Source organism: Hemitrygon akajei, chromosome 24 (genome assembly GCF_048418815.1).
Source record: "Hemitrygon akajei chromosome 24, sHemAka1.3, whole genome shotgun sequence".
NCBI classification, from domain to species: Eukaryota; Metazoa; Chordata; class Chondrichthyes; order Myliobatiformes; family Dasyatidae; genus Hemitrygon; species Hemitrygon akajei.
In genome coordinates this window covers 8,260,259-8,282,858 of record NC_133147.1, presented here as the reverse complement: position 1 = coordinate 8,282,858, position 22,600 = coordinate 8,260,259, and the positions used below count along the sequence as shown (strand labels likewise).

General features: G+C 45.5%; 1 protein-coding gene across 1 annotated transcript in view; it reads left to right on the top strand.

Moving 5' to 3' along the window:
* Positions 1 to 22,600, top strand: part of myom3 (myomesin 3) — a 123,515-nt gene that overhangs the window by 90,508 nt on the left and 10,407 nt on the right. The window contains exons 24-31 of the mRNA XM_073028296.1: positions 4,325 to 4,461; positions 9,126 to 9,270; positions 11,349 to 11,408; positions 15,249 to 15,316; positions 15,427 to 15,537; positions 17,695 to 17,782; positions 19,502 to 19,540; positions 21,627 to 21,732. Of these exons, the coding sequence (XP_072884397.1) occupies positions 4,325 to 4,461; positions 9,126 to 9,270; positions 11,349 to 11,408; positions 15,249 to 15,316; positions 15,427 to 15,537; positions 17,695 to 17,782; positions 19,502 to 19,540; positions 21,627 to 21,732 (754 nt within the window). The remainder of the gene's footprint in view (positions 1 to 4,324; positions 4,462 to 9,125; positions 9,271 to 11,348; positions 11,409 to 15,248; positions 15,317 to 15,426; positions 15,538 to 17,694; positions 17,783 to 19,501; positions 19,541 to 21,626; positions 21,733 to 22,600) is intronic.

Genomic DNA, 22,600 nt, shown 5'->3' with positions numbered 1-22,600 from the left:
CCGATGGTTGTGGGGTAATAACTGTTCCTGAACCTGGTGGTGTGGGGCCTAAGGCTCATTGTGGTGAGTGAAGTTATCCACATTGGTTCAGGAGCCTGATGGTTGTAGGGTAGTAACTGTTCTGAACCTGGTGGTGTGGGGCCCAAGGCTCCTGTACTTCCTTCCTGTTGGCAGTAGTGAGAAGACCGCCTGGCCTGGATGGAGGGTGTCCTTGATGATGGATGCTGCTTTCTTATGGTAACACTCCTTGTAGATGTGCCCAGTGGTGGGGAGGGTTTTCCCTCTGATGGACTGGGCTGTATCCAGCACTTTCTGTAAACTTTTCTGTTGGGTATTGGTGTTTCTGTACCAGGCTCTGCTACAACCAGCCAGCAACACAACACAAGAAAATCTGTAGACGCTGGAAATCCAAACAACACACACAAAATGCTGGAGAGATTGAGCATGCCAGGCAGCATCTATGGAAAAGATTAAGTTGTCGACGTTTTGGGCCGAGATCCTTCAACAGGACTGGGTCCTGAAGAAGTGCCTTTGCACAAATTGTCGACTGTTTAATCTTTTCCAAAGGTGCTACCTGGCATGTTGAGTTCCTCCAGCATTTTGTGTGTGTTGATCTAATATATACCATTAGGCCAATTGGAACGTTAAATCCCAGTGATCCTGATAGCTGGTCAGCCAGTTGAGTTTTACCTCACAGAGTATAGCATTACCAGAACTGATCACGAATCATCTTTCTGGGTGTTTCACAAACAGAGTAACCTCCAACTGCAGACACGCCAGTTCATTCTGTTTACTGTATTTTGTCCTTTATCAATGCAACATTACTAAATGTCACAGCCTAGAACTTCGGCCAGGAAGCGATGGTGTTTCTCCCAACAAGCTTGCGAGTTGTTATTATCTTCTGGGAATTTTGTTACTGGCTTATTGAAACTGTATATAAAACCAAGGTCGCAATGTTAAAGCTTTATAAAGCACTGGTGAGGCCTCACTCTGAGTACAGTGAGCAGTTTCAGACTCCTTATCTAAGAAAGGATGTGCTGATGTTGGGGAAGGTTTAAAGGAGGATCGCGATAGTGATTCCGGCAATGAAAGGCTTGTCACATGAAGAGTGTTTGATGGCTCCAGGCCTCTACTCTCAGAAATTCAGAAGAATGAGGTGGGATCTCATTGAAGGGCATCCATTTAGAATGGAGATGAAGAGGAGTTTCTGTAGACAGAGAGTGGTGAATCTGTGAAATTTATTGCCACAGGCAGCTGTGGAGGCCAAGTCATTGGATATATTTAATGCAGAGGTCGATAGATTCTTGATTAGTTAGGACATGAAGGGATACAGGGTAAGGCAGGAGATTGGGGCTGAGAGGAAAATGAATCAGCCATGATGGAATGACAGAGCAGACTCGATGGGCCAAATGGCCTAATTCTGCTCCTGTGTCTTCTGGTCTTGTGGAAACTGTGTCAAGCCAGCCCCTGAAACAGATGCCAACCCGCTTGCATTTGCAAATGAAGGACAGAGGTCCATTGTGGGCGCCCCGATGCAAGACTGGTTCTCTTGAGACAGCGATGAAGAGTGTCTCTCACACTCCGGTCTCTGAAGTCCGCGTCTACCAGGCAACAAGCCATCCTGAGACGCCGGGCTGTATTTCCATAGTGGGAGCATACTCTAACCCCATGGATGTCAGTAGCGGAGAGTCGGAGTGTTTCCAAACATGGGCAAGAAGCATTCGATTGGATGACGGCTGTGTGATGTATATACAGAATTCTGTAGAGAGTGTGGACTTCCTGTGTAATCCCCCCCCACCCCCAGACTTGTAGATTTCCATATGTATACAGAATTGTGTTTAAATATTAACTTTAGTTTTCACACGAACATCAGATCAGTAAAGCCTACAATGAATTACGTTGCTTTTGTCAATGACCAACACAGCATTAAACTGTACTGGGGGCAGCCCACAAGTGTCACCACACTTCCAGCGCCAACATAACACACCCACGGCCTGTTCCTCTTTGGAATGTGCAAAGTGTCATAGAGTATCCTGGAGTTAGCGTGTAGAGCAAAATATTAACTTCAGCAAACAATCTTTAGACCTGAATGTGGATTGTAGATTAAATTTAAAATGCATTTCTGGTGAATAGTTTTCCTAGAGCTGTGGACATCAGTTAATTGAAAACCAGACGAGGCTGATAAATTCATTTTGGGTGTCTGAAGGAGGTGAGGAATTATATTTAATTCAAAGGAAGCTTAGTAACTCCTTTGTAACGAGATCTTCAGCGTATAAAATGTCATGCGATATTGAGTCAGGCAAGTCTTGTCCTCTGAGAGTGACTCATTTTGTTGATAAAACTCCACCAGCTTCAGGGTCTCTCTGGTGACTTTGTTCACGTTACAACAAGAGGAGATCGGAGCACTTCGGGGAAACCCATGCTGGAGGATGTACACCGGCAGGGCCTGTATCCCGATGATGATCAGTGCCACTGTAGAGCATTACACCAGCTGTTACACTACCACACTCAGTCTATGTAAATAAACCACTACTTCCTTGATCTTTATTACTGAGATCTGTGCATACTTAAAGCACCACAGACCCAGGTGTAACCCTCAATCATGGTCCATGACAGTTATACAAGAGCACCCTAACCATCTCAGTTCCCTTCCAAAACTGTCCTTATTTAAGTAATTACTTTGTTATGCAACAGAGCATAATACAAGATTAGAGAGTGTTCTCTACTAGTAGCCTAGATATCTTAATTCCTAACCTGGTAATTTTCGTAAAAGCTGTTAAGATGCATTTAATAGGTCACTTTTGTCTATTATGAAGATTTAATTAACCTTATTAGGTGTGAATAGTAAATTGTCACATTGAGATATAGGTAGATTGATTGCTTGTCATGGATTAAATGGGCTGAAGGGCCTGTTTCTGTGTAATGTTCTGTGACTCTGTGACTTTATGGTGGTTGTCCATCATGTCCATCAATGACAGGAAACCTGTGCAGGAGAGTTTTTAAGTTCCACTGGGGCAGTTCCACTCTGTCGATCTTCCTCAGGAGTTCAAATCCATTGGTACGAGCATGTGTCACAAGCTGGGCTCTTCCTTGGTCGCAGTGGATGACCATGACATCTTCTGTGCCTCGTCATGCCTTTGGATCTTCACGGAGCGTTGGACGTTGAATCTCACTGTTGATCTCATCTGTCCATTCCTCCGGAGCTGACTTCACACGTTAGGAGCCCTCGTCTCACCAGGGTATGAAGCCCACCGGCTACCCTCACCTGGACACCCCATATACCCCAATGTCTACCATTTGTGTGATATTCCTACAAACTAAATTACACCTCCTGAATGTTGCCGTTTCCTGTGCAGAACATTAGCAGAGTGCCCCCAATGTGACTTTGCAGTTCTCCATAAATAATGTGGGTAGCCAAGGGACTTTTGTCCCCCTTTCATCATTCAGTTGAAAGAGATATTAATTATATCTCAATATTAAGATCTTCTCCTTTCAAGTATCACAGGAAAGAGGAACAATATTCAGATCTGATGCTTTTTCTCTGATCTGAAACTGTGACCTGCCGCAGCTGCTCCTGGCTTTGTGTCCAAGGACTCACTTTTGTTCTAAATGCTACTTGCTTACTTTTATTGTTTGCATATTTTGTTTTTTCTCTCTCTCTGCGCGTTGGGTGTATGTCAATCTTTTTTTAAAGGGTTCTTTTGGGTTTCTTGTTTGTGGCTGCCTGTTAGGAGACGAATCTCAAGCTTGAATAATGTAATCATACTTTGATAGTAAATGCACTTAGAACTTTGAAATTAAACTTTTAATTTACATCTGAAAATTGTCATCAATAGCCAACCATGTTCGCGTTCCCTCGAGTTCTGTCCACCTATAGAAATTATTCCCTGTGACTCAGTGCTGAATACAAATCCAAAATACTTGCAAACCTACATTGTGAGTTACATTACAGGCAACCGTCATCGTTATGTGCCGTGTTGTATGACGTGGGTGATCATGTCTTTAATCTGAGACGTTCTATAAACTCTTCAAAACTTTTGCCTGTCCATCCCTTGTGCTGTCGACTGTGACTTTTTCTTCCATCAATTTTTCCCGTCAATGCAAGATGTTCGAGCTTCCCTTTCCTCAGTTCATGTCCCAGAAATTACAGCCACCATTTCCTGACAACCAGCTGACTACTAATTACAGGTAGCCAACAGATTGTAAATATACCCATGCAAATAATGGTAATGTAACTGAATTGGAGTCTTTGGGTGCTTCTTGTCATCTGAAATAGTTATTACACACTAAGTATTATTGACATAACATGCTGGGTTATTTTCAGTAATTAATGTGAAGACTGACTGGGTCGTGGAACCGCTTGAGAAGGGAACTGTACGACTTTGGCTGCAGGTGGAGAGTTTGACTCCTGCCGCACAGTTACGATTCATCTTCAATGAAAAGGAAGTTTCAAGTACACCGGTAACCCTTTACTGTTCAGAAATCCTTCTTCTAATTCATTCAGAGTGTGTTGGAGCCTGAATCAGAATGAGACCTGCATAAATGTCTGTCTGTCTACCTGTCTATCTATCTACCTGTCTATCCTTCTGTCTGTTTACTTATATACTCACATTTTTCTATTATTTATTGAGATACAGTGTGGAATAGGCCTTTCAAGCTACACCGTCCAACAAGCCACCTATTTAACCCAAGACTAATCACAATTTACAATGAAACCAATTAACCTATTTACAAGTACGTCTTTGACTGTGGGAGGAAACCAGAGCATCCGGAGGAATCGGACAAGGTCAGGGGGAGAATGTACAAGTTCCTTACAGGCAGTGATGGGAATTGAACCTGGGTTGCCTGTATTGTAAAGTGTTGTGCTAACCACTATGCTACCATGCCTCCCCAATTATCACTGACATGCAGTATGTTGTGAAATTTGTTGTTTTGTGACAGCAGTACAGTGCAATATATAAAATAGATGACAATTCACAATACAAATATACACTCTGTGTGTGTGGTCTATATTATGTAACTCTATGGTGGTTGCCCATCATGTCCGACGATGACAGGTGACCTGTGTTTTTAAAATGGAAAAGCTGTTGCACTGGGGCAGTTCCAGAAGTCCAGCATCACAAACTGGGGTCTCCCTTGTTTGTAGTGGATGGCCATGACGTCTTCTCTGCCTTGTCACTCCCTTCGCTCCCCATGGAGCATTTCAGAACTGCCTTCCTGGCCATTGGATCTCACTGTCAATCCCCTTCACCCAGTCCGGCAGCGCTGACTTCATATGCTAGGACAGACATGTCCCTGTCTCACTGGGGTACAAAACCATGGGCTACCCTCACTTGGTTTAGCCTGCCTGTCAAAGCATTTACGGGAGTGTGGCTGCTGTCAATATAACCCTATGTAATAAAATAGATAGTGCAAACCAAAGAGCAAAATTAGTGAGGTAGTGTTCATGGGTTCATTGTCCACTCAGAAATCTGATGGCAGAGAGAAAGAAACTGTTCCTAAAATGTTTTGAGTGTGTGTCTTCAGGCTCCTGTACCCCCTCCCTGATGGCAGTAATGAGAAGAGGGGTCTTCAGGCTCCTGTACCTCCTCCCTGATGGTAGTAATGAGAAGTGGGGTCTTCAGGCTCCTGTACCTCCTCCCTGATGGTAGTAATGAGAAGAAGGCATGTCCTGGGTGATGGGAGTTCTTCATAACAGAAACTGCCTTTCTGAGGAATTGCCATTTGAAGATGTCCTTGGTGATGGGAGGTTCGTCCCCATGTTGGAGCTGGTTGAGTTTGCAAACCCTTTCCACCCCTCTTTTCCCAATCCTGTGCAGTGGCCCCTCAATACTAGACGGTGATGCAACAACTTAGAATGCTTCCACAGTACATCTGTAGGAACGTGCAGGAGTCTTTGATGACATTTTGTATTTAATTTCACTGAATTAGCATCGTAGAGCTTTCGATTTAGAAATTTATGATATAGAATAAAGTGACTGATCTATTGATGGCTGATATGAAGTTATCGGTCTTGTCCCTCCATTTAGTCTGGAACCTGTAACTGTTCATCCCAGATCCCTTTAAGAGCAGTGAGAATTTTAGTCTCTATCCTCCTCACAGGGAGGTGAGCTCGAGACTAACGATGGGTTACCTTCACACCACGAGACAGTTTCTGCAAGTAACTAATCCCTCCAGTCCAGTTTATCGAGGTTGGGGAGGGGGTGGTGTAATCAAACGCACATATCGTCTCTGTACTGAACTTCAGCTTGCCGCTCTGCAAGGTTTACTCATCTCTGCACCCAACGGAGGCCGTGGCCTGCAACTGACAGGCTTCTGTGCAATCAGCTTTGCGAACTTTGCTGTCTGCTTACTTTTATTGTTTGCACGATTTGTGCCTGTCTCGCTGCTGTTGACGGTCTTCATTTGTTTTAATGGATTCTATTGTTCCTTTGCTCTGTGGCTGAATCTCAGGGTTGTATATAGTATATGTACTTTGATAAACTTTGCACTTTGAACAGGTGGCAGGACAACCTACCGATAGGACAATATTCTAGGTGGCAAGGGAAAATTAACCAGGGTTGTTTCTCAGCATGTATTACTAGCTAGTATGGTTCAGCACAGATAGTGAGTAGGGGACTGTCCTCAGCTGTGGGTGGGGGAGATACCCAACACTCACTCATTAGATTGTGGTATACAAGGAATCTCCAGATACCACGGTAGGTGGTAATGTGTTTAACAGGTGTGCTGGCAGCTACAGGAGCGACGGGGAAGAGATCAGCACAAAAAAACCCAGAACTGATTACAAACAGAACTGGCCTGAGAGTTTGAGGGGAAGTTGTGAATAGGACAGACTACAAGCCTTTGATCAAGAGGTTGGTGCGAGACACAACTGTATTAATTCATGCAGAAATGTATCAGAAGATGAGAACATGGTAGATCATAGGCCTCCATAGAGTTAAGAGGATGTTTCCTATGGTGGGCTTTAATGTAGAGGCAGATTCAAGGATCAGATGCAGATTGTGAATGGGCACATTAACTATTATTTTAAAATAAACACTGAAACACTAAACCAGGCATCTAGCTAAATAAGCCTTTGTCTACTTTGTTCATCTACAGTGAATTCTGAGAGCTGCTGCTGCCATCACTGTCAGATCTACAGTTCTGGGGAGAATGATACCCTCCGTCAGTTAATCTTCTTGCACATTGAAGGTTTTAAGTATTTCGGTAGGCAGTAAGAGGTGGAGGTGGTTCAGGACCTGAATGGAGCAGGGAAACAAGGAGGTTCTTCCTTCAGCAATCACTTGGATGAGTTGTGAAAGTAACTGCACACAGACAGGCAAGCACATTTAAACTTGACCAGGTGAATTTGGGCACAACCAGAGGAATGAAAGGTAGAGGGAAAGAAAGAGAGGGTGAAATGCTCAAAACATTTCAACAGTTACAAGAGTTTAAGTTCAAAGTTCAGTTTATTATCATTCAGCCATGCACACATACACCACTAAATAAAACAAGATATTAAGAGGAATAGACAGAGTGCACAGCCAGCGCCTCTTTCCCAGGGCACCACTGCTGAATACAAGAGGACATGGAGTTCAAGGGGGATATTAGAGGAAGGTTTTTCACTCAGAGAGTGGTTGGTGCGTGGAATGCACTGCCTGAGTCAGTGGTGGAGGCAGATACACTAGTGAAATTTTAGAGACTATTAGACAGGTATAGGGAGGAATTTAAGGTGAGGGGATATATGGGAGGCAGAGTTTAAGGGTTGGCACAACATTGTGGGCCGAAGGGCCTGTACTGTGTTGTACTATTCTATGTTCTAAAACAATATTCCTCTGGACCAAGGTTCACAACACAGTAAATATAAGCAACACAAGCAAAATGCTGGAGGAACTCAGCAGGTCAGGCAGCATCTGTGGAAATGAATAAACAGTCAATGCTTCGGGCTGAGACTCTTCATCCGGATGTCCTGACAAAGGCCATTAGATTTGTCCAATCTAACTCCCACAATCAGCCTGCACATGGTCCAAATCACTCCATTCCCTGACTGAACATGGGTTTGTCTCATCTTCTACCACCTCCCTGACAGCCCATTATGGGCATACAGCTCGGGGCATTCAGAGTTCAGATTACAATCTGTAAGGAATCTGTACGTCCTCCGTAGGACATACGGGGCTTTTCCCTGACTGCTCCAGTTTCCTCCCACAGTCCAAATATGCACCGGGTAGGTTAATTGGACAGTGTAAACTGTCCTGTGATTAGGTTAGGGTTAATCAGGTTTGTCGGGGGTTGCTGTGCAGCTTGGCTCGAAGGACCAAAAGGGCCAACTCTGTGCTCTATTGCTAAATAAAAATAAATCAAATTAAAGATTGGCTTTATTAGTCGTTCTCCGGTTTCCTCCCACAGTCCAAAGACGTACGGATTAGTAGGTTAATTGGTCAGTGTAAATTGACCTGTGATCAGGCTAGGGTTAAATGGGGGGGTTTACTGGGTGGTGGGGCTCAAAGGGCCAGAGAGGCCTACTGTATAAATAAACAGGAACATCCACGCACCATCAGTCTACAGGCTATGCACATCATGGGCCAGAGCTATGTTGTTTTGTGACTGTATTTGTTTCTGCTATTGTAACTATATATGCTGTCTGTGCTGTGCGCTGTTGGAACTACGTTTCGCACCTTGGCCCTGGAGGAATGCCATTTCATTTGGCTGCCTTTAAGTGTAGGGTTGAATGACAACTAAACTGCTTTTTTATTTTTATTTTTGCACTACTTATTTAGGTATTTAATACTTACTGTAATTCATGCTTTTCTCTGTTACTGTGTATTGCAATGAACTGCTGCCACAAAGACAACAAACCACAAGATACGCTGATGATATTAACATGATTCTGAATTCTGAAAAGTGTTGCTGTGCTTCTGGCACTAAAATAGCATGCCCACAACTCACTGATGCTAACCCAGATGTCTTTTGGAAGGTGGGAGGAAACCAGAATACCCAGAGGAAACCCACGCAGTCATACAGAGAGAACGTGCAAACTCCTTACAGACAGCGGCGGGAATTAAACCTTGATCTCCAGCACTGTGATGGTGTTACACTAACCTCTATGCTAAAATACCACCCTGTAAAATTAGTTCTTTTCCACACAGACTCACAAAATCAATTTCGATAAAGCCAGCGGCCTTATAGAAATGATCATTCAAAACTTCACTGAAAAAGACCAAGGCTCTTATACAGCCCAGCTCCGGGATGGGAAAGCCACAGGCCAGTTCACCCTGGTGCTGATTGAAGACAGTAAGTTTTAACACTCGTGTATTGCATGCATCCAGTTACCTGTACGGTCCCTTCACATTCACCAAAACTCAGTGCTGTGACCCTAGCTCAGAGAAATAATCTCTCCTCCCCTTGGGTCCCATATGCTCAATTCATTGTCATCCCCATTCCCCACCCCTTCGTGCTGGGCTTAAGGAACATAAAACAGACTAACACAGAAACAGGTCCTTCCAGCCATGATATCTTCTTCTGGGTTATGGGGAGAAGGCAGGAGAATGGGGTTAAGAGGGATAATAAATCAGCCATGATGGAATGGCTGAGCAGATACAATGGGCTGAATGGCCTAATTCAGCTCCTATATCTTCTGTTCTGGTACATTCGTTCATTTGTTATGTGCCATGTCAACTGATGTGGGCGATCACGGTCTTTCCATGACCATGATTGTCCTTGGCAAATTTTTCTACAGAAGTGGTTTGCCATTGCCTTCTTCTGGGCAGTGTCTTTACAAGACGGGTGACCCCAGCCATTATCAATACTCTTCAGAGATTGTCTGCCTGACATCAGTGGTCACATAACCAGGACTTGTGATGTGCACCAGCTGCTCATATGACCATCCACCACCTGCTCCCATTGTTTCACATGACCCTGATCGATATATATATAAACACACACACACACACACACACACACACACACAGGTTGATAAACATTCTTCTTCATTTAAATAATTCATAATTACGTATAGAAGTACATAAATTATATATATCAGGACGCTACCACGTGATATGTGTGTGCCTCGCTTAAACAAAAAGTTAGACCTGTATTCCTGGACTCCTGTGTCTTCCTCTGAATTAGTTCAATGTTTTAAAGTTAGAAAATATAACATTGGTAATGAGGAAAATGAAGTACACAACTTATCTCCCAACTCTCTTGTTTTCCTTTGAATTAGCTTTGAAAACACCAAATATAACATCCTCCAATCAATGTACTTCTCCAAATTTCGTCGTCCAGATTATCTACAACAGATCTATATCCTACACTATAAAGCAGCCATGATAAAATGGAGGAGCAGACATGACGGGCCGAGTGGCCTAATTCTGCTCCAACATCTAATGATCTTGTCGTATCATTGGACGACCTTCTTCACTGTCCATAGCAGCACCAATTTTCATGTTGTCTGCAGACTTACTAACTACATTTTCATTCAGGTCATATGCTCTCACCATCGATTCCTGCAGAACACCACTGGTCACAAACTTCCAGACCTCATTTTCTGCTGCTCAACAAGTGAATATTTCTACCTCATTCTTGTACGTGTCATGCACGGGTAGACATCACAGAGTCACAGAACACCATAACGCAGAACCAGGTCCTTCAGCCCATCTAGTCCATGTTGAACTATCATTCTGCCTAGTCCCATTGACCTGCACCTGGGCCACAGGCCTCCATACCCCTCTCATCCACATACTTCTCCTAAATGTTGCAATCAAACCCACATCCGTCACCTCCGCTTGCAGCTCGTTCCACACTCTCAAACATCTCACCTTTCAACCTTAGCCCATGACCTCCAGTTCTAACCCAACCTGCTTGCATTTAATTGACTATACCCCTTGAAGTTTTGTATCCCTCCATCAAATCTCCCCTCATTCTCGAAACTCTAGGGAATAAAATCCTAACCTATTCAATCTTTCCCTGTATATCAGATACTCAGGTCCCAGTGTTGGGGAGTATTATCGGCTTCTCAACCAATTGAATCCAAGTAAGATTTTAATTTTAATGTTTATTTATGGCGTTACAGAGGGGAATAAGCCCTTCAGGCCCAGTGAGTCTCGCCTCCCAGCAATCCCCCATTTAACCCTCACCTGATCACAGGACAATTTACAATGACCCATTAACCTACTAACCAGTACGTCTTTGGACCATGGGAGGAAGCCCACACACACGTGGGAAGGAGCGTACAGGAGTTCTCACAGAGAACACGAGAATTGAACTCCAAACTCCGATGTAATAGTGCCGCGTTAACTGCTCCTGAAACACCCGGATACCATGAGTTCTTCTTTTAAAAATTCATCAGGGTGTCTTGTTCAATTTCCTTTCAGAGTTCCGAGAGATCCTATCTCATTGTGATTTCCAAAGATATGAGTGGAAGAGAAAGCAAGGTAACAAGGTCCACAGAGGCCACCGATGTTATCTGTATGTGGTCACACTGAGGGTGAAGAACCTGGGCAAGGCCAGCGGACGTGTGGTCACGGATTTGCAGCGGTGTGTTACAGCTCACGTAGTGGGAGGTGCCGAAAAAGAATTTTGTATCTACTTTAACCGAGACAAGTGCCTGAAGGAAGGATATTGTTCATTAAATGGTTCTAGTCCGAGCCTAGCTTGGCAATGAAGCAGTAGAAATAACAAACAGAGACTTACAAAATTGCTCTTTGGCCTCAGAGCCTAATTTTTTTTACAAACTCTAGATGTTTACTTTAGGAAAAAAGACCTTTTACATCAGCTTCTCTCTGATCTCCCACCAAGGAGATCTGAGAAATGGCAATGAATTCCACCCAGCTTTTCTCCGCCAACGTCTGTAATGGGTCTGGAAAGTGGCGTCGGGAAGCACTGTTGGTAAAGTCAGAATTTATTCTCCCTCTCTTAGTCCCCAGAGAGTTTGTTTGGAGGTGACTAGGACGGTGAGTTGTTTGGGGCAGTGGGTGGAGGCGAAGGGAGCATAGAACAGTGCAGGCCCCTCAGCCCATGATGTTATGCTGACCTTTTAACCTACTCTAAGATCAATTTAACTCTTCCCTCCTACATAACCCTCCATTTGTCTCTCATTGATAGTACTGTACAAAAGTCTTAGGCACCATGTATAGAGCTAGGGCACTTAAGACATGGGCATAGTACTCTATTTGTCAATGTGGAGCGTGGAGCGAGTTTGTAAATCTGGCAGGAGCCAAGGATGTTGGGAATAGCGAGGATGGAGTACCATGGGAAGGGTGTGGGATCGGTGGCAGAGAAGGAGTGCCAGGGGTGAGGTTGGGTGGAGAGGGTGCAGATACATCCCCAGCCCTGAGACACCAGGCAAGGTCAATTGATTCCAAACAATTGGTTTATTGATCATCACAGAATGTCTCTGGTGCTTCCTACTCCCTGCTTTCTCTCTTGCCCTTCTCCCAGCCATGATTCCCAAGTGCTACACCTGTCCCTACACCTCATCTCTTACCACCATTCAGGGCCCTAAACAGTCCCTCCAGGTGAGGCAACACTTCACTTGTGAGTCTGTTGGGGTAATCTATTGCATCTGGTGTTCCCGGTGCGGCCTCCTCTACATCAGCGAGACACGACGCAGATTGGGGGACCACTTCGTCGAGCAGCTACACTCCATCTGCCAAAACAGACAGGATCTCCCGGTTGCCACTCACTTCAACTCTCCTTCACATTCCCATTCGGATATGTCCATACATGGCCTCCTCTACTGCCATGATGAGGCCAAACTTCGGTTGGAGGAACAACATCTCATCTACCATCTGGGTAGTCTCCAGCCCCTTGGTATGAACATCGAATTCTCCAACTTCCGGTAATTCCCTCCCTCTCCCTTCCCCCATCCCACCATCACTCTGTCTCCTCTTCTAGCTGCCTATCACCTCTCATGACTCTGCCTTCTTCTACTACCCATAGTGCTTTCCCCTTAGATTCCTTCTTCACCTCTCCTGCCTATCCCCTCCCTGCTTCCCCTCCCCCACCCCTTGATCTTTCCTCTGATTGGTTTTCCACCCTCCCCCCACCTTCTTTATAGGGCCCCTGCCCTGTCCTTCTTTAGTCCTGACAAAGGGTCTCGACCCGAAACGTTGACTGCTTCTTTCAACGGATGCTGCCCGACCTGCTGAGTTCATCCGGCATTTTTGTATGTCTTGATTCCCCTCTCCCTGCCCCCTTCCCACTCTCAGCCCACAACAGAGACACATATCAGAATCAGGTTTGTCATCACTCACACATGTCATGAAATTTGTTTTTTTTTGTGACTGTAATACAGAGCAATACATAAAATTACTACAGTACTGTCTTAGGCACCCTAGCTATATATATATATCGCTCAGCGTTTTGCACAGTACTGTGTGTGCCTATCTAAGGGTTCTCTTAAATACCCCAAGTGGATCTGCGTCTACCACCAACCCTGGCAGGGTGTTACACACAGTCACCACTTTATACCAGTCAAAAGCCAGTTGAGCTTCCAACACTCATTGTGGGTCTGGGGTCCCATGAAGAGACATCAACTGGTTCCCTTCCTACAGACAGGATTGGACCCCATGGGGTTTATAATGTAGGAAACCAGCAGGTCAGCACAGCATCTGTAGGCAGAGGAGCACAGGTAATGTTTCAGGTCAGAGCTCAGAAAGAGGCTCGAAAATCTGCAGACGGTCGGGAGGGTCAGGAAAATTGTCAGAGACAAGCGTATCGCCCATCCTGCAGAGAGAGGGGAGAGAGGGTGGGGAGAGAGAGATGGGGAGAGAGGATGGGGAGAGAGGATGGGGAGAGAGAGATGGGGAGAGAGGATGGGGAGAGAGGATGGGGAGAGAGATGGGGAGAGAGGATGGGGAGAGAGAGATGGGGAGAGATGGGGAGAGAGAGATGGGGAGAGAGGATGGGGAGAGAGGATGAGGAGAAAGAATGGGGAGAGAGGATGGGGAGAGAGAGATGGGGAGAGAGGATGGGGAGAGAGGATGGGGAGAGAGAGATGGGGAGAGAGGATGAGGAGAAAGAATGGGGAGAGAGGATGGGGAGAGAGAGATGGGGAGAGAGGATGGGGAGAGAGAGATGTTTAGATTACTTGCGCCTGCAGTTTGTTTGATGATCATTTTCATGGCCTTCATTACCGATTGTTTTAAAATTCTGGATTAATTTAATTGGTGAAGTTTTACTTTCCCTTGTGGTCATGGTAGAGTTTGACAGACCTCTGTAGAGTCATAGAGTCATGGAACAGTACAGCACAGAAACAGTCCCTTCAGCCCATCTAGTCTGTGTTGAACTATTATTCTACCTACTCCCATCAACCCACAATGGGACCATAGCCCTCTATACCCCTCCCATCCATGCACTTGTCCAGACTTTTCTTAAATGTTGAAATCAAGCCCTCTTCCCCCACTTCCACTGGCAGCTCATTCCACACACTCGTCACCCTCCGAGTGAAGATGTTCCTCATCAGGATTCCCTTACATGTTTCACCTTTCACCCTTAACCTATAACCTCTGTAGTTATGGTATCTTCCAACCTCAGTGGAAAAAAGCCTGCTTGCATTTACCCAATCTATACCCCTCATAATTTTGTATACCTCTATCAAATCTCCCCTCAACCTCCTACACTGCAGGGGATAAAATTCTAAACTATTCAACCTTTCCCTAGAACTCAGGACTTTAATCCTGACCTTCAGAGATGCTTATCCAAACAGAATATACCGTATCATTCTGAAAATGGGGGTGCAAGCACTTTGGCCCTGATATCTACACAAACATATTCTGAAATATCCCAAAGCGTGCTTTGGCCAGTGAGGTAGTTCTATTGAACTGTTGCCTGAGGGGGAGTTTCTTCACTCAGAGGGAGGTGAGAGAGTGGGATGAGATGCCAGCACAAATGAGGGCTGTGGGTTCCATTTCAACACTTAAGGCTTGTTTGATTAAGTAGGTGGATGGGAGGAGTATTGTGGGCTATGGTCTAGGTGTGGGCTGATAAGACCAGGCAGAATATTGGTTCAGCATGGACTAGATGGGCAGAAGCGTCTGCTTCTGTGATGTAGTCTTCCATGATCTGTTTAGTCCCATCGACCATATCCCACCTCTCACACCACCCCAGCTCCCACCCTTTGCCGAATCCCTGCCTCTCAACACCACTCCCATTCCCCTGCCTCTTGCCCTCACCTCTTTCTCCAGCTGCAGAAAATTGTCAACACCTCAATTGTCTCATCATTCTGTTTTTATTGCTTTTAAATTTTAAAAAGTATTCATCCAAAATTCCAGGACCTTACTTTGAAAAATTCTTGGAATGGAAGGTGACAGAAGACTGCAGCATCCTCTTCACCTGCAAGGTAGTAACCAGCTTTGCAAAAGTTAATTGCGTGAAGGTGAAATACCACAATCAAACAGGGATTGGTATGATGTTCAGAGAAACTTTCTGTTTGATTTGGACGTTAAACAGGTGACGAACACAAAGACCCAGACCGGCATTCAGTGGAGTAAAGATGGGAAGCCGCTCACAGGTTCCACTTACGATCCCAAGACAGGCCTCAGCTCCCTCTCGATTTCACAGGTAATGAAAAGATAACCTTGCGTTTTAGACCTTGGTTCTGCTTGTGGTCTACACACTACAACAACGTATACCATACTCGCTGCCCTGAAGTGTCTAGACTTGGTTCAATTTACAGTACACATACCGACAGCAGGAACGTCGATTTCTCTAACTTCAAGTTCAAGTTTATTGTCATCTGACTGTACGTACGCAGAACTGTGCGAAAGTTTTCGAGACGTGCTTATAGCCAGGGTGCCAAAGACTTTTGCACGGTACTGCACTTGTCAACGTGGAGCTGAACGGGAGTTTGTAAATCTAGCAGGAGCGAAGGATGTTGGGAATGGTGAAGGTGAAGTGCACGAGAGGGGTGTGGGGCAGGTGGCAGAGAAGGAGTGTCAGGGGGAGGGTGGATGGTGCGGGTGCAGACACACCCAGCCCTGAGACACCAGGCAAGGTCATTTGATTCTGAACAATTGGTTTATAAATCATTACAGAATGTCTCTCTGGTGCTTCCCGCTCCCTCCCCTCTCACTTCCCCCTTTCCCAACCATGATTTCCCTCTCCCTGCCCCCTTCCCACTCTCAGACCACAATAGAGACCCATATCAGAATCAGGTTTATCATCATTCACACGCAGCATGAAATTTGTTTTTTTTTTGTGGCAACAGTACAATGCAGTACATAAAATTACTACAGCAGTGTGCAAAAGTCTTGGGCACCCTGGTTACATTTATGTGCCTAAGACTTTTGCATAGTACTGAGTAGAAACAAATGAAACAATGTTCCTCAGGACCAGGATGCACCCACAAAACTTCTATTACACACCACACGTAAATCAAAGTATCACCATGAAGAAGTCGATAAAATGCTGGCTCTCCTAGTGGCAAGATCTCAGAGGCGACAGGGCCTGAGGGAAGAAGCTGTTACCCAGTCAGACACTCCTAGTCCTGATGCTCCTGTACCCCCTTCCTGATGGTAGTGGGTGAACAAGATTATGGGATGGGTGGCAGGGATCCTCAACAAAGCTTTGGGCCCTTTTTCTGCAACATTTCCGGTAAATGTCACAAATAGGGGGGAGGGAGACCCCGATGATTTCCTGCCCTCCATAGGGTCTTGCGTTCCGATACTTTGCAGCTTCCGTTCCACACAATGAGGGAGCCAGAAAGGACATTCTTGACGGTGCTCCTGTAGAAAGTTGTTAAAATGGGAGTGGGGAGCCTTACATGATGCACTCTCCTCAGATCGTGTAGATGCTGCTGTGCCTTCTTGATTAGGGTCAGGAAGAGTCAAGCGTTATGAGTCCAGGTTAGATCATCCATGATGTGCACACCAAGGAACTTTTACTCTTCACTTCTCCGCAGCAGAGCGATTGTTGTGCAGTGGAGGGTGATCAACCTGTGCCTTCCCAAAGTCCACAATCATCTCTTTAGTCTTGTCCACCTATTGTTCTCTCACAATTTGACAAGCCTCTCCGCCTCCTCTCCTTGTTGCCGACGAGACCAGCCACAGTTTCAGCTGGATCTGACCGTGCAGTCGTGAGTAGCAGTGGGCCGAGCACACATCCCTGGGGGGGGGGGGGGGGGCACCAGTGCTCAGCGTTACGGAGCTTGAGATGTTGCTGCCAACTCAGGCTGACCAGCATCTTTCCATCAAGAAGTCCAAGATCCAGGTATAGAGAGGGGTGTTGAGTCCCAACGAGGACAGTTCACCTGCCAGCCTCTGGGGACTAATCATGTTTAACACTCAGCTGAAATCGATGAAGACCATCCCGGCGTATGATGCATCATTTTCCAGGTGGGACAAGACTGAGTGGAGGACCGATCCTATGGCATCATCAGAGGATTGGTTTGAGCAATACGTGACCTGGAAAGTGTCCAGTGTAGCTGGAAGATGGGATTTTATACAATCCATTACCAGCCACTGAAAGCTGGAGGAAACAGATGGACCCACGGGGAGGATGTACAAACTTCATAAAGACAGTGGCAGGAATTGAACCGTGATTGTTGGTGCTGCAAACCCATGCACCAACTATTACACTAACGTGCCACCCACCCCAGGGCTGGACACCCTCGATTAGGGGTACAGCCTCCCTCGGATGAAGAGAACACGAGGAGGAAAATCCCCTCCGATGTCCACATTGCATTTCCTTCCTCAGTTTATAAAGCTCTTTCTTTTCCAGATCACGCAAAATAACGAAGGAGTTTACAAAGTGACCGTAGCCGATGACAGGGGAGAGGATTCAAGCGTTTTGGAGATGCGCGATCAAGGTACGTTTCTAATTAAAGCCCTGATGTGTTTGGAGACGTATATCTCATTGCAGGGAGGGTAGTAAAGACCGAGGTTGTGATTCTTTTAATGCTGAGGTGGTGCAGCTTTTATGTACAGTTTAATTGGGCCGGTGGTTAGTCAGGCCTGACACTTTCATTTGGGACATCTCTTAAAGAACAAAAACTAATTGAGAAAATTTCTAGGATTTCCTTCATCTATTTGAGTCACTATGTCACTCCATTGGGACAGGAGACTGTTAAGACCATAAGATATAGGAGCAGAATTAGGCCATTTGGCCCATTGAGTCTGCTGCGCCATTTTATCATGGCTGATCCAATTTTCCTCTCAGCCCCAATCTCCTGCCTTCTCCATGTATTCCTTCATGCCTTGACTAATCAAAAATCTATCAACCTCTGCCTTAAATATACACGAAGATTTGGCCTCCACAGTTGCTTGTGGCAAAGTATTCCACAGAGTCACCACTCTCTGGCTAAAGAAATCCCTCATCTCCATTCTAAAAGGACACTCCTCTATTCTGACACGGTGTCCTCTGGTCTTAGATTCTCCCACGTCAGGAAACATCCTCTCCACATCCACTCTGTCAAGGCCTTTCACCATTCAGCAGGTTTCAATTAGGTCGCCTCTCATTCTTCTGAATTCTAGTGAATACAGGTCTAGAGCCATCAAACGCTCCTCATATGACAATCCATTCAAACCTAGAATCATTTTCTTGAATCTCCTTTGAACCCTCTCCAATGTCAGCACATCCTTTCTGTGATAAAGGAACGCAAAACTGCTCCCAATACTCCAAGTGAAGCCTCACCAGTGCTTTATAAAGCCTCAAAATTACACCCTTGCTTTTATATTCGAGCCCTCTTGAAATGAATGCTAACATTGCATTTGCCTTCCTCGCCATAGACCTGCAAACTAATGTTTAGAGAATCCTGCACAAGGACTCCCAAGTCCCTTTGCACCTCAGTTTTTGTATTTTTTCTCCATTTAGAAGATAGTCAACCCTTTCATTTCTTCTACCGAAGTGCATGATCCTACAATTCCCAACACTGTATTCCATCTGCCATTTCTTTGCCCACTCTCCCAATCTGTCTAACTCTTTCAGTAGCCTCTCTGCTTCCTCAAAACTACCTGCCCTTCAATCTATCTTCATATTGGCTGCAAACTTTGCAACAAAGCCATTAATTCCATCATCCAAATCATTGATGTCTAAAGAATCAGCCCCAGCACAGAACTTTGTGGAACACCACTAGTCACCAGCAGACAGCCAGAAAAGCCAAGAGGCTCTTAATAAAGTGGCCACTGGGTGTGGTAAGCTAAAATGCCACACGGAGTATGTACATTCTGAGTGCGACAGAGTGGGGTTTCTCCACGTGCTCCGGTTTCCTCCCACATTCCAAAGACATTCGGGTTAGTAGGTTAATAGGTCACATGGGTGCAGTTAGACAGCACAGACTTGTTAAGCCAGAATGGCCTGTCAGTGTGCTGTGTCTCTAAATAAACAAATAAATAAGATTAGTTTTCTGAATTCTAACGTGTGTGCCGACAACATCATTGCTTTAAGACGTACAAACAAGCTCATTTCAACGGATGCTGCCCGACCTGCTGAGTTCATCCAGCTTGTTTCTACGCCTTGATTTGACCACAGCATCTGCAATGTACTTTGTGTTTATCATTGCTTTAACTCTGCCAATAATGTATTTCAGTGCTTGACAACGTTCTCCGGGAAGTCTGCAGAATCAGCGGTGAGTAATTTGAAACAAAAAAATAAACTTGCATTTTAGTAGCGCCTTTTATCATATTGTGAAGTTTACAATTAATGAAGAATGTCATCTTCGTCTTTCTGTTTTGCAATGTTCACCTTAACTACACCCGGTGGCGGTGATTGACATCTTCCACCAGGATCGGGGCCTGGAGGTCTCCCCGAGACTTCCCTGTGGATTACTGAAACAAACAGGTGATGGAGTTCTGAAACTCCTTGGTCCTGCTGACATTGAGTGAGAGGTTGTTGTGGCACCTCTCAACTAGATTTTCATACTGCAGTGTGGTGGACCTGTGCTGATGGAGATTGTGAGGAGATATTGTTGCCAATCCGAACTGACTGAGAAACTGAGAAGATCATTGGGGTCTCTCTTCCCACCATCATGGACATTTACACTACACGCTGCATCCGCAAAGGAAATAGCATTATGAAGGACCCCGTGCACCCCTCATGCAAACTCTTCTCCCTCCTGCCATCTGGGAAAAGGCACTGAAGCATTCAGGCTCTCATGACCAGACTATGTAATACAGTAGTTTCTTCCCCCAAGCCATCAGACTCCTCAATACCCAGAGTCTGGACTGACAGCAACTTACTACCCTCTACTGTGCCTATTGTCTTGTTTATTATTTATTGTAATACCTGCACTGTTTTGTGCACTTTATGCAGTCCTGGGTAGGTCTGTAGTCTAGTGTAGTTCTTGTGTTGTTTTACGTAGTTCAGTCTAGCTTTTGTATTGTTTCATGTAGCACCACAGTCCTGATAAACGTTTTGTTTCTACTGTGTACTGTACCAGCAGTTATGGCCGAAATGACAATAAAAAGTGACTTGACTTGACTTGACTTGACTGGGGTGTGCAAGTGACGATTATTCAGGATCCAGTTCATGGACTGCTCAGAAATCTGGTGGCAGAGGGGAGGAAACTGTTCTTAAAAAGTTGACTGTGAGTCTGCAGGTTCCTGTACCTCCTCCCCAACGGTAGTAAGGAGAAGAGGCCATGTCCTGGGTGATGAGCGTTTTGCATGATGGATGCCACCTTTTTGAGGCATTGCCTTTTGAAATGTCCTCAATGGTGAGGAGGCTAGTGCCCATGCTAGAGCTGGCTGAGTTTACAATGCTCTGCAACTTTTTCCGATCCTATGCATTGGAGTCTTCATAACAGGTAGTAATGCAACCAGTCAGAATGCCCTCTATGACACTTGTCAGCCTTTGGTGACATGCCAATCGATCGATATCCAATCGATCGATATCCAATTGATCAATATACAATCGATCGATATCCAATCGATCAATATCCAATAGATCAATATTAAATAGATCGACATGCAATAGATTAATAAGCAATAGATCGATATGTAGTAGATCAATATGCAATAGATCCCACAATTAAATGCAAATATGTTTCAAGGATGTTGGAGAAACATCGGCTTAGTGCTGCTTGGTACCTCTGCTCCACAATTACCCCACGCCCCAGAGAATGGGTTTGGTTTTCTTTATAGAGAGAGTCATATGGCACAAAAGGAGGTCCATCGGCCCATTCATTCCATGCTAGCCATCAATCACCCATTCACATTATCCGGCTGCATCACCGTCTGGTACGGTGGTAGGGGGAGGGGAACTACTGTACTGGATTGACAGCTGTAAACGTAGTCAGTTCCTTCATGGGCACCAGCAATATTAAACTCGATCAGATTTCATCTGTTCTCCCCTGCCCCCCCACCCACCTATATGAGAGGTAATTTGCAACAGCCGGTTAACTTACGAACCCTCGTGACTTTGGGATGAGGAGGAGATCCGGCACATCCGGGTGAAATTCCCATGCAGTGACGGGGAGAACGGGGAACGTGCAAACTCCATACCGAGAGTGCTGGAGGTCGGAATTGAACCAGGGTTGCTGGAGTTGTGAGGTAGCATCCCCACCAGCTGGACAAGGTGCACCTTTAGATAATTGCCGGTGAGGTCCCTGTTAGGACCCAGTGCAGCTGAGCCGCTGGCGTTCCCTCACGAAGCATCACTTTGATGTGAAAATTTTAGACAAAAGTACTTTCTATCATCGCTGCTTTCTCCCACAGCTAATTCAGCTTCAGAATTGAAAATACAACCAACAGCTGAGGGAATAAAGATTTATTCCTTACTAACGTGGAATGCGGACTGCCTGAAGAAAAGCTGGTACTTAAAGTAAGTAAAAACGTTCTGTGAATTTCATCCAATTTGACTGTCCATGTCCCTCTTCCGATACACAAGCGATTCTGCAGATCCTCAACTTTACCTGATCCATTTCTGAATCCTCTCTCCCCATTCTTGATCCCTCTGTCTCCATCTCCAGAGACAGTCTGTCTACTGATACCTTTTGCAAACCCATTTACTTCCACAGTTGTCCCAACTATACCTCTTCCTGACCTATCACTCGGAAAACTGCCATTCCCTTCTCTCATTTCCTTTGCCTCCACCCCACCCCTTCTCAGGATGAGGCTTCCCATTCCAGAGCACCTGAGGTGCTGTATATTTTTCAGAAAATGGTTTAATCTCTTCCACCACCATCGGTGCTGCCCTCACCCACATCACTCCATTTCTTGCACATCTGCCCTCATACCACTCTCCCACATTATGACAGGGATAGGGTTCCCTTGTCGTTACCTACCACTCCATGGGCCTCCCGTCCAGCACATCATGCCCTACAGCCTCCACCGTCTCCAGTGGGATCCCACCACCAGGCATGTCTTCCCTCCCATCACTCTCCAAGTCTCCCTTGTCCACTAGTCCCTCCCCACAGATATCCCTCCTGTCACTTATCCCAGCAATCAGCACGTGAACTACACCTCTTCCCTCACCACCATCTGGGGCCCTCAGCAGTCCTTCCGGGTGAGGTGACCTTTCACCTGCAGGTCTGTTGGGGTTATCTATCATATCTGCTGTTTCCAGTGCGGTCTCCTCTACATTGGTGAGACCCAGCATAGTTTGGGAGAACCGCTTCATCAAGCACCTTCAGTGTATCTGCTGCAAAAGGCCAAATCTTCTGATGGCCATCCACTTCAATTTGATTGCC